General features: G+C 54.7%; 2 protein-coding genes across 2 annotated transcripts; one reads left to right on the top strand and one right to left on the bottom strand.

The window, feature by feature from the left end:
* The first annotated feature begins 76 nt into the window (after positions 1–76).
* On the top strand, positions 77–2648 carry BU26DRAFT_478024 (uncharacterized protein). Its single transcript, XM_033825625.1, has 2 exons — positions 77–827; positions 882–2648. Exons 1-2 carry the CDS (start codon positions 460–462, stop codon positions 2473–2475), a joined length of 1962 nt encoding a protein of 653 aa, XP_033688665.1. The 5' UTR covers positions 77–459; the 3' UTR covers positions 2476–2648.
* A 1709-nt stretch (positions 2649–4357) lies between these two features.
* On the bottom strand, positions 4358–11625 carry BU26DRAFT_528753 (uncharacterized protein; the record flags this gene model as incomplete). Its single annotated transcript, XM_033830869.1, has 11 exons — positions 4358–4399; positions 4452–4553; positions 4604–5105; positions 5179–5331; positions 8667–8755; positions 9666–9736; positions 9866–9987; positions 10070–10122; positions 10222–10673; positions 10728–11138; positions 11190–11625. The coding sequence occupies 11 exons, from the start codon at positions 11623–11625 to the stop codon at positions 4358–4360; spliced, it is 2433 nt and encodes an 810-aa protein (XP_033688664.1).
* Between the last annotated feature and the right edge of the window lie 84 nt (positions 11626–11709).

Raw genomic sequence — 11709 nt, 5'->3', positions numbered from 1 at the left:
AAGCTTTCGAGCTAGCTGAGGGCTGAATAATTACGCAGCGCTCGCAACGTCCTGCCTACTGCTATCAAACGTCTCCCCAGCAGATTGATTACACGCGGGGCATCTATTTTGGTAGCTTGCTGAGCTAGAAGTGTGGCTAAGCTGGAAGCAGTATACGAAGCGGGATAGAAGCCTTCTAGCGCCCTTCTCGAATGCTACCGTGCCCTCTCACGGCCTCTCTACCACCGCCCACATCGCCGTCCATACGAACTTACCCCAGCGCATCCAGGTGCACTCCCAGCCTTATGCCCTGAGGCTGGCGGACGTCAAGCGTAAACGAGCTCTTGTCGCAACGCCAGTGAGCCTTGGCAAGCGCCGATATCGTCGTCTCTCACTCTTGTTGTTGCAGTTGACTAGGCAGTGCCGTGGGCGTGTGCATATCGGCGAGGACTAGAGGCTGTGGGATTGCGAAACGACACGATGGGGGTTCTCAGGGGATTGTTCTTGGGCGTTTACGCCTCGAATGGGGGTATAAGGAGGTTGTTTCTGCCGCTGGTCTATCTGTTGTTCAGCAGTCCGTTCGTCATACTCTTGCTTCGCTACTACCGCTTGGATTCTAAGGTCAGAGCATACGTCCCGCTAGATTTCAAAGCGCCAGATATTCTGCCTCAGGTCTTCATCTCGCTGGTTGCGGTGCTGCTTGCTACAAGAGCTATTTCAGGAAGCAATTGGAGTTCGAGCAAAGATGGCCGGAAGAGGAGGGTACAACTCTTGCCATACTGGATCCCGGGAGTCCGACATTGGGGAAGCATTGTATTTGGGGGAGAGGGATGGATGAAGAGCGTGAGGTGTGTATATACGAACAGAACGATATCCCGGAAACGAGAGCTAACGCGTAGTAGGGAGACGGCCATGACGAGCATCGTTGCATTTAATGCTGCAGGAGCGAAGCACAACGTTATTCTCTTAGCACCACTCCTGGACCAGCTTTTAGAGAGATCTGATAGCCTGGACGAAGCCGAGATCAGCAAGTGGGCTATCCTCCGAAATGCATTTCGCATGCCGGGTAGTGCAAAGGAACAGTACTTCCAGCTTCGACCGGCACTGTCGAATGCATTCAAGGAAAAAATATTCAAAGGAGCTCAGATGGAAAAGATCATGTCCTCCTCCTTGTCGGCCCTTTCCGAAACGCTACCGGATCTGATAACGTTCAACTCCTCCATCGTCGACCAAATGCCGTGGGAGCGTGTAGCTGATATAGAGCTCACTGATGGAACAGTCGAAGCAGAATGCGAGCTATTCGCCCTCATCAACGAGTTTTTCTGCAACGCTATCATTTCTCCCATCACTGGCGCTCACTTTCTCGAATCGTATCAGCTACTTGCTTCGGATCTGTCAACATTCAACCAGCTCTTCTATGCGCTCGCTCTAGGATTGCCGCGATTCTTCCCTGCGCCAGGACTACCAGGGGCTATGTTGGCAAAGAATAGGCTGTTGCAGAATTTCAATAGGGTCTTCAACGAGATTACAAATCCGCCGAAAAAGAGAGTACCGGACGATGACGAGAGCATGAGCGGGGAGGAGACGGATGCTGATACTCCGACGCCACTTACAGCGCTGAATGAGCTGTTCATGAAGCATGATGTGCCGATAGCTGCACGCGCTTCTATTACTCTGCAGCTACTTCACAGTATCTTTGCAGAAGTGGTTCCGCTGGCATTCTGGACATTACTGCACATCCACTCCATTTCAGCAACTACAACAAAGACCGGGGACCCGGAAGAGACGCCGATCGAGCAGATAAAAAAGGAAACAAAGATTTGGGTTGAAGCTATTCAACCACCCTCTCTACATCCTTCCTTCCCAGCTCCTCCAGAAATTTCTTTTGCCGGGGTCCCCCGAGCCGTCTCTGCAACCTCCTTTCCATACCTACGCTCATGCATCAACGAAGCTCGAAGGCTTCACAAAGCTTCTGACACGACCATTCGAGTCACGAAGCCTCTCACTCTCACGGAGACATATAACATCCGGGGACCTGATGCCCAAGAGCAGTGGGAGCTAGACGTAGGATCCTATATCGACGTCGGCCTCTCACAAACCCTCATCAACACCTCACCTGCCGCCTTCCTCTCCCCGTCAGAATACAAACCGGATCGCTTTGTCGACGCCGCACCTCCATCCACCGTAACCTCACCATCTGACCCTCAGGAACCTTATGCGACCGCTCTCCTTATTGCCCTGGTTGCAGGCATAGTGCAGCTCTGGGACATCACGGCCGCGCCCAAGAAGTCGATCTTCGAGCACATCCAGGAAGCGCAAGCTGCGGCTGCTGGGGAAAAACATGTTACAAAGCAGACGGGGAAGAAGCTTGGGACTTGGGTGGTGCCGAAGGCGGTGGATGGGGCGAGTGTGAAGGTTCCGAAGGGTGATGTTAGGGTGAGGATTAGGAGGAGAGAGGGCTTGCCTGAGCGGAGGACGTTGAAGAAAGGGAGGTAGTGCACGCATCAGTTATGCAGCGGAACGGAACGCAGAAAATGAACGGGTGAAAGATCGGATTCTCGCAAGATGCTAGCTTGCACCAGCCGCAGGAGAGTGCGGATCGGTATAGCAGATCCAGTTTTCCTCCAACATCTTGACATAGCATAATAAAATGAATAGGGATAACCAATATGAACCGTACGAGCAGATATATTGAGACGTAGAAGTTCCACAATCTACGTAACATTTCAATTCCACTCATGAGGACAGGATCGAAGCAAGCACCCAAACCCAATATGCCATATCCTCAGCCACAAAGCGAAAACCACCATATCATCCAACTACTTCATTCCTCTCTCTAACAACTACTCCGTCTTTCCTCCCCTCCCAGCCGTCCAGCCTCATAAATCGCTAAAAAAGCCCCTTATTCATCCCACGCACCACCCTCCACATCATCCATCCACCCATCCACACGGTGCAACCCACAATCCCCCACCCTAACTCCACGCATCACTCAGCACCAAAACACAAGCTTTCATATCATCTAGCTTCGCCTCGCCCTAACCCGTTAACCCTTCCCTCCTTCCTGACGTCCGCCCCTCGTCAAAGTAGCGGTGAAACCAGCACCATCTCCCAATCGGGAGCAGACTAAAGCACCGCGGCCGCTACTAGAATTCCCCGCCTCAGGAATACCGTACTAGTAGCGGAGAAGAGCACTGAGATTCTTCCACACACACCGCAAAAGAGCCGACAGCAAGTATGGTACATTCCCGCTTCCGCTCCTCCTTGGCCGGCCGGCATTGCGCAGCTAGAAAGCTACATGACTCGTGTTGTCGTCGTGCCTTCGATAGCGAAGACGCAGGACAGCTTGGATGTGCTGGCAAGAATCATGCATGCTTCTTATTGAGAGTGGAGACGCGGCAACGTGGTGACGATGGATGGAAGCGGTGGGAGGTTCTCGGATCGCGCCGGGGCGTGCACGCGCTGCCATCCTCCAATATCCATATCATGACCTCCGCATCGGATGTACAAAGCGAGCAAGCAAAACCCCAGGACACATGCTTCACATCAGCATGCCAAAGAGACAGTCATACTTTCTTCCTTTCTTCCCTCAATCGACGCCTCTTCCTAACATCGCCATCATCGGAAGTGGCCGAGCGCTGTACAGTGACGTGAGTACACCGCATGTCAACTTGTCAGACGATACAGCACCTTCGTTTTCGATTCATTACTTCCAGCCTGCGTGGCGGACATGCAAAAGCAAGCCACTTGTGCGCTGATCATACCCAGCAGCATGGGTAGACCAAAGCGTGCCGCGAGCTTGACAAGGCCTTGCTGCTCGAGAGATGGACCCGTCATACAAGACGTGCAAATACTGGGATCAGAGCAAGGTCATGGTAGTTGGACAAGAGGGGTAACTGTACAGCCGGGGGCACGAGGACATGAGGGGCTGAGGAGAGCTAGTGTTCATGGGAGCGGAGCATGATTCCGCAGATTTTAGCAAATGTCGATCCGGAGCTCGCCAAACGATCAAGTTGGGAGGGGTGAAGTGATTGACAACGCTAGGCTGTCGGCTGCACAGTTTAAATGCTGCAAGTGCACAGATGACAGGCTACATCGGGGTTTCTCAATCTCTTCCTTGATCGATGATCCGGCTTTGCGGGGAAGGGCAGCGGTATGGAGCTTGAATGCCATTGTCGTTGCCATGCACTTTTCTTGCACCGCCACATAAACGCTTAGTCGTAGCATGTACCCATGCACGCCATCGCTGGCGCCGAGGACGCATCAAGTGTTATGCTTAACCTTTCAATTGTAAACATAACACCTTTTGATGCCCATGATCATGTCGAAGAAGTTGAAAAGACCCCAGAAGACCCCCAGCCAATTCAACCATGACCGCTTACACATTCTCGAGGACCTGCTCCTTGAACTCCCGCTCGACCTGGTGAGTGTTAGGGAATATATGGAATGGGAGATGTTCACGGATATCTTACCTTCTGGCCGGAGTCGTCCTGGCTCGACTCGCCGTGCAGACCGAGGAGAGCACCCAAGTCGAATTTCGGTGCCTTGAGGAGCTTGACCTTGCGCACGTGAACCTGATATCATATCAGCCATGCCCTTGTCTTCATCCAATTCATTCACATACGTTCTGGAGGGGGTAGATGCCCTGAGTCGACTTCTCAATCTCGCGGCCAATAACCTCCGGGATGAGCTTCTGCGTCAGCTGAGCCAGGGAGCACGAGCTGGCCTCCCGGGTCATGATCTCCACCATCTTCTTGCGGATCAGCCTAATCTGCGACGAAGCGGCATAGGTGGTCTTCTTGATCTGGTTCGGCCGTCGCTTAGTGAAGGCAATGGCGAAAAGGCGGAGGAGGTAGTCGTCGGTGGTCTTGACAACGACGTTCGCCTCGATGAGGGTTTGCCACTTGCGGACGAGCGAGCGGAGCTTGTCGGAGGTGAAGTCGAGGCCGTGGAAGTTGGTCAGGCAATTCTTGCCCTGGACCTCGTCGACGCGTAGCTTGACCTTGCGGAAAGCGTGGTCCTCATCCTTCTGCAGATCGGCGAGGGAGACTTCGAATATCCGGCCCTTTAGGGAGTCGTTCGCGTTCTTGAGACCGGTGGTTCGGTTGACGAGGGTCTTGCCGACGCTGCAGAAGAAGCATTGTTAGACAAAGTCCATTGAGATGCTGCTGTTGAATGTATCGCGGCGGGGAGTCTTACTCTCGGATCTGGAAAGTTCCCGGTGCCTTGACGTTGTACCAGTCCTTCTTCGCGAAGGTGTCGGTCTTCTTCTTAAGACCCTTCTTTCCCTTGGAAAGACGCTTGTTCTTGCCGACAGCCATGATTGCAACGAAGGGAGGTGGGCGTCGGAGGCTGTTCTTGTGGTGATGTCGGTGCGAAAGGTCTGTGGATAATTCTTCGCTTAGAGTGTGCGCGCTCGGGCCGCATGGATCACGTGCCCGATCTTCCGCTAAGGTGCGCCGAGATTTGGCCGATCAGGGACACTTAGCTCAACTTCATTCTTTCCCTCATCACATAGACGGCTTCAGAATATGCGCAAATTACTATTACTGGTATCATCGTATGCTATGGACGCTGAACGCTAGACGAAGCACAGCCCGCACTCTCCCACGCATGGATCCCCCAATCTCCCTCCGCTATTCCTTCCATGAACCGACCACGCCGCGATCAGATGATTTGGGGTCCATCCTTTCGATTACGCTGCCACTGCTGCTGATCGCAGTGGCTGATGCGTCGAAGCTACTCAGATAGCCCCCCACGCAGAGGCCCCCACCCCAACCTCGATCTTGCTACGTCGGTCGACACCGCCTTGTGCCTTGCTTGTGCCGTAGCCGCACATCGCCCTTCTACTGGACCACTCCTGTTCGACCAAGGCTGTCTCAGGCCTTCTCTGCGTGGGCTATCGCTTGATGCGTGCGCGGTTCGGTTTCCTGGAATAGTCCTCCAACGGCTGCTGCCTCTCCTGGAAACAACTGCTGCCTCTATGAAGATGGAATGCTGTCTATTACGGTAGGTTTGGACGACTTTTGATTGGTCTACTTCCGCTCGCTCGCTGGTTTCTCCAAACCGCTTCTGGTTCATGTCTGCACGGCAGTGTGCTCTCGATGTTGCCTTTCGTACGGATTCTGGGATTCGCAGAACTTCTCGAAATCCGGAAAGCTGATATAGCCATCTAAGTATATGTTAGCATTGGCGCTGTCTTATATTAGGCTGCAGAGATGTTTACCTTGCTTCTTGTATTGGCGGACATAGCGCGCACTCTCACTCCTCCAGACAGCGGGCCTCTCTGGAGCGTGAAATGGATTTGGCCTTTCGCTGGGTGACGACACTGGGCTTGTTGATGGGGTTTCCCCCCTGGGCGAGGTCGGATGTGAGGCGACTTTGGCGAGCAGGGTGGATGCTTTGGTCGGACTACCACTTCCAGAGTCTCTTCTTGCGGCTATGGATGCCGTGGTGGTGAGGCATGGCGACGAGACGGTCGATGGCGTCAGAGGCGGACGACGGCTGCCTGATCTCGCCTGTGGTGCCTGTGTCGGGAGCGAGTAATAGTATGCGTTGGTGTTTGCCATGTCGGAGCGTATGTCGACGCAGATTCAGTTCAAGCCGGTTGAATTGAATAAGAATGCGGAAGATGGTCGTACGAGAGCAGGCGAAGACTGGAAGACGTAGGTAGTAATATTGTGCTGAGAGACCCGCCGCCCAGACGCGCCATTCACCCCATAGCACCGCACAGAAACGCCTCTGCACGGGCAGGGGAACCCCGGTCGCGCCAGCTGCATCAGCATCCCCACTCCACACTTCGACGTCTCGGCCCTTGACGCATGCAAAATGCACGCCGCTGAAAAACGTGGACCGTTTAAAAAAGCACGCAGGTAGCCGGCTACGCTGTCATCCGTTGACTCGTCCTGGCTCGCCCTCAGCCGACACTCACTTCATCTCTCGAGTCGCTGCAGGCGTGTGCTGGCCACCGCTCTGTGTTTATTTAGTCAGTCGGTACTAAGTGGCACATATTAGACTCTAGCCTCGCGAGGAGCCTGGCACTTGCAGCCAGCGAATGCGCCGATGGCAGTCTTGAGGCCGCCGCTCGCCCCTGGTTGGCATCGCGCCTCCTCGCTCGCTGGCCGGGAGTGCGGGTTCCAAGGCCGCGGGGTCAAGCAGCGTCTGCCGTCGAATCGGGGCATGAGAGCCCGCGTTCAACAAAAAGCATCCGTCATGGATGCTCCGTGTTGGAGGCACGGCGGCAGACAGCCACAATCGTCAGGGCTGCTGTTGGGGACGTTCCTTGCCGGTCCTTATCCATTATCGATAGGATCGCGGCGTGGTTTGTGCGAGAGTGATATGGGACGACCGCCTCACATCCGACAGCCTCGACGTGCTGCTCGTAACGTGACGGCGCGGATTCGGCCGAGTCCCCCATCTTCATGCTCACTGCTGCAGCAGAGAGGCGCACGGGAGTCGTGAGCGGCAGGTACACGGTACAATGACATCCTCTGCACTCTGCCCGCGCCGAAGAAGCACACAACGCGGGGCCACTCGTCCCACGCCCGCCATCCTGCTCTTCCAACGAGAAGAGCTGCCCTCTTCTATGACGCACTTGTCATCCTGAAGGCTCTCGCGCAAGCAACGATTGAGCGGCGGCCACGTACCGGCTGTCACGGTCACCCGCGCACTCGTGCTCTCCTCGTCTCACCATCTCTTCAGCTCCAGGGCGAGTACCACGAGACACCTCCGACCTTGAATATTTACCTTGCCAACACGACCCCAGACACTTTGTTACTTTACTAGGCCCTGCTTCCGCCTCGCCTCGATCTGCCTCCAGGATTTTCGTAGCATCATGCCATGCTTCCGCTCCTCTCTGGCCTGTCGGGGCGGGGCGGAACAGTGCCCGCAGCGTCCTGACTAAACTTCAGCTGAGCTCACACCACGGCATTAACACCGCGGCATTAATGCTCGCACCCTATGCGGAGCCGTCTTACCAAAGGAAAACGTTATCCTCTCTATATCGCAGCTTCTATGGCTATGTCACGGTTACAACCACACATTCCTCACCAAGTCGAATTCCCGCGCGGCCTGCTAACCAGCCAAACAATACATACTGCCTTCTCAAAGGCCATCCACAAGCGCATCGCTAACCCAAAATGCCAGCTCCAAATTGGTCATCTGCACTTCCTCCGCTTCGAGAAGCCGATGCAGGAGGGTCTAAGAGCAGCCTAGCAAATATGCCATGCTGCCCAGTCCGTTATGAAGCCGCGAGCCTAGCTGCCGCGCTACACATGTACCTCAGAGTATCCAGTACCTGGAGAGCGGTTAAGGTTATCTCACGACACCGCCCTTCCGCACGCCCATCCCATTGCATCCTAAGCCCCGTCCACAGCCTCAACACCACGAATCCCGTCTGTCTCGATATCACTATCGCAAATTCTATATGTAAACAACACATGCAGTGCAACACCACCCTGCCTTACTTGCTGCTGCTGCTACGTGCCGGCAACTGCAGGCCCCCCTTCCACCCCATACAACATCCCCGCAAGAACAGCGCCAACATACATATACGCGTTGATCCAGAACAACGCAAGCAGATCTCGCTGCCGATCCTACCCGATTCCAGCTATCCGACCCTACACACGCTGCACCAACCGACCCGCAAACCACGGCACACTATTAACGCTACGCTAGTCTATTGCTACGCTACGATAGCCACTGGTATATCCGCCACTTTCCAGCCCACTCCACGTCCCGTCCAGAACCAACGAAAAGAACCCACCTTCAGGCGTCCCTACCTCACGTGCACGCCGCCTAGCTAGCACATGCCCACGCGGCGCTTGGACTAGACGGCAAATTTCTGCACTTGTGTTGCATGTGAGGGTTTAACGGCCCCGCGGTCGAGGCCAAGCGGGCCGCTCCGGGTCGGCGCTTGATGAAGCCTTCCGCACCCGTGTCTTTGTCTCCCGGGCCTGAGGATGTGAGCCTTGGGATGTAAGCCTCGTAGGAGTCATGCGACACCTGGGCTGCGTCAGCGGGTAGGGCGGAATGGGGAGATGCAAAGGCGCAGGGTAAGGGCCTGGAGAAGGCGCGACGAGGCTGGAGGAGTTGCTTCTGCGAGATGCTGTATGTCGTGATCTTGCTGTGCGAGCTGGTGCTGCAAGGCATTCCATGGGCGTTGCGAATCAGCGGTTGTGCAGATGCGGGTGGGAAAGTGGGATAGTAGGCAGCAAGATATGTATGCTGTGGTTCCGGTTTCGCCGGTCAGCCCAAAAGGGTATATCGTCAGTGGCGCATGGTGTTGAAATCAAACCTGCCGGGTTAACGACATGGCGCGAAAAAGCAAAGCACGCCAATCGCTCCACCTACATGCCATTTAAAGAGCTCGTGGGGCCGCGAGGATGCATTTATTCGTCTCTTTCGATAATCTAGCTTATCAGTCCTACCCGTGGGGTCCAACGTGCTACCCTTTCCGAGCCCGGAGGCAGCAGCATTCGCACCATATCCGAACGAGCATGCGTTGGCGAGCTGTAGACGCGTACGCAAACTTGGACGTAGTCATGCTTATAAGAAAAGGCCCAATTGCAACTTCCGCTGCGAGAAGTCCGAGTCCAGATGACCTTCTACACCATCGCTCAGTGCTGTGATTGGGAGTCAGCATTCCGTCAACCGAGCAAATAAAAAAGGTCGCATTTCGCACGTACATCGATGTCCTCCCAACCACGACCCTTCACGTTCGCGAGCTCCTCCATCGTCATGACATGGCCAGTGGTAACTGCAGTTCTTCACGTCAGCGTTTCCGTCCAATCGAAGGGCAACTGGAAGCCTCAAGGCGAAGCGAGCGTTGATCCTTCGGCAGTGGGAAAGGAGTGGGAGTCGTGGTGGTACGACTGAGGGGGCTTACAGTATCCGGCTTGGATCTTTGCATCAATCTCGACGCGGCTATCTTCTGGAATCATCTCTTCGGGGATGGGGATGCGCTCATGGATAGGAATGCCTTGCTCCACAATGGCGTCGTGCTTCATACTGCGGTGCCGTCAGCCGTATTACGAGAACTGAGCTCGGATGAGGGGTACAGGGCGGAGACGAGGCGAGGGGCGAGACTTACTTGGACATGCTGAGCATCCTATCGATTTTCGTGATGCCCAGCCAATGTAGGATCTGCGGTGGTGTGATCGTCAGCGACTGGATCGTCAGGTACAAAAGACGGCCAATGAAAGTATGCCGCAACGCGTAAAACCTTTGAACAAATGCACTCACGTCAGGCATCAAGGCTTGGAAGCGCATATCCTTGACTCCAGCGATGTTCTCGGTCCGCTTGAAGTATTCGCTGGCGCGGTCCTCTCCTCTCTTCCGCGCGTTGTACACGAGATATTTGGTCACCTCACCGAGCGCTCGCCCCTCTTTGCGGAAGTAGATGACGACGCCGCTACCACCTTTCTGGGCTTCCTTTACGGCCTCCTCGACGCCAAAGATGAGATACGGACGGCAGGTGCAGATGTCGGAGCCAAAGACGTCGCTGCCGTTGCATTCGTCGTGGACGCGAAGGGCAAGACGAACGTTCGGATCCGCCATCTTAGCGGGATCGCCAAAGATATAGACGGTCAGACCTCCAATAGGAGGTAGGAAGAGTTTGATGTCGTGGCGGGTGATTAATTCAGGGTAGGAACCGCCAGTCTCCTCGAACAGTGCCCGGCGAAGGGTCCCCTCATCTGGCAGGAGTGTCAGTATGACTGTTACAACATGTAGACAACGAAGCTGCTCACCAATTCCGAAGCGCTCAGCTACCCCGGGAAGATACCAAACGGGCTCAACAGCGACCTTAGTCACCGCAAGCTCGCCAGTTGCGTTCAAGCAGATTTTGCCATCTGGTACAAGTCGACCTTTCTGCACGCTTGTCTCTAGCTCGGGAAGCTTCATGTGCGCCTTTGTAATGGCAATGGTCGGCCTGATCTCAACATCATCCTTCTGCACGATGTCCTTATACAGCCAAGGAGCAAGGTGGCCAAACGGATCCATGGCAACAATCTTCTTCTTGTCGCTCCATTGCGGGAAAGGGCCGATGTTCGCCGCGGGCTCGGTGTTGGTGAAGTCGGGCTTGTGATCTACGTCGAGGTTCTTGCTGGCGACAGCAAGAGCGTGGTAGATAGAATAAGAGCCTCCGTGAGCACCGATAGCTGAAAAGTGTCAGTAAGTGATGATGACAGTGGAACAGAAAGAGAGCATACCATTGCGCCTGCGAATGGTGCTTGGGTGTCTAGACACAACAACGGGACCTCGTACGGCTGGATCCTTAGCGCCCCAATCCATGGGCAGAGGATCAACGCCAGCTTGACCGGGATACGATGTCAAGATGATCTTTGATGTCTTGGAGACGCTTGTTCGGCGAGGGGCAGCATCAATAATGGCAGGTGCTTGCTCATACTGCTGGCTAACAGCCTCTACGGTCTTCTCCGACTCTGCGTCTTTGGCCTTCTGCCCAGAGGCGCCATTCGCAGCTTCACTCTTCGCTTCGTCCTTTAGCTGCTTGACGCCTGCGAGCATATTCACCCGGCCGTTGATCTCGTCTATGGCAGAAGCAAGCTGCGCATTCTCCTTCCGCAACGCATTCATCCCCTCCAAGATGTCTTTAAGCAGAGCATCACTTGAGCTTTCGACCGACATGGCTTGTTTGTAAAGCTTTCATGCAAGGACAAAAGAACGTCGTTGACAAGTGGGAAAGAAGAGATGTGCAACGTGAACGACTCC

Source organism: Trematosphaeria pertusa (assembly GCF_010094035.1).
Source record: "Trematosphaeria pertusa strain CBS 122368 unplaced genomic scaffold BU26scaffold_3, whole genome shotgun sequence".
NCBI classification, from domain to species: Eukaryota; Fungi; Ascomycota; class Dothideomycetes; order Pleosporales; family Trematosphaeriaceae; genus Trematosphaeria; species Trematosphaeria pertusa.
The sequence above is the reverse complement of the archived record's forward strand: the minus strand, read 5'-3'. Positions and strand labels throughout refer to the sequence as shown.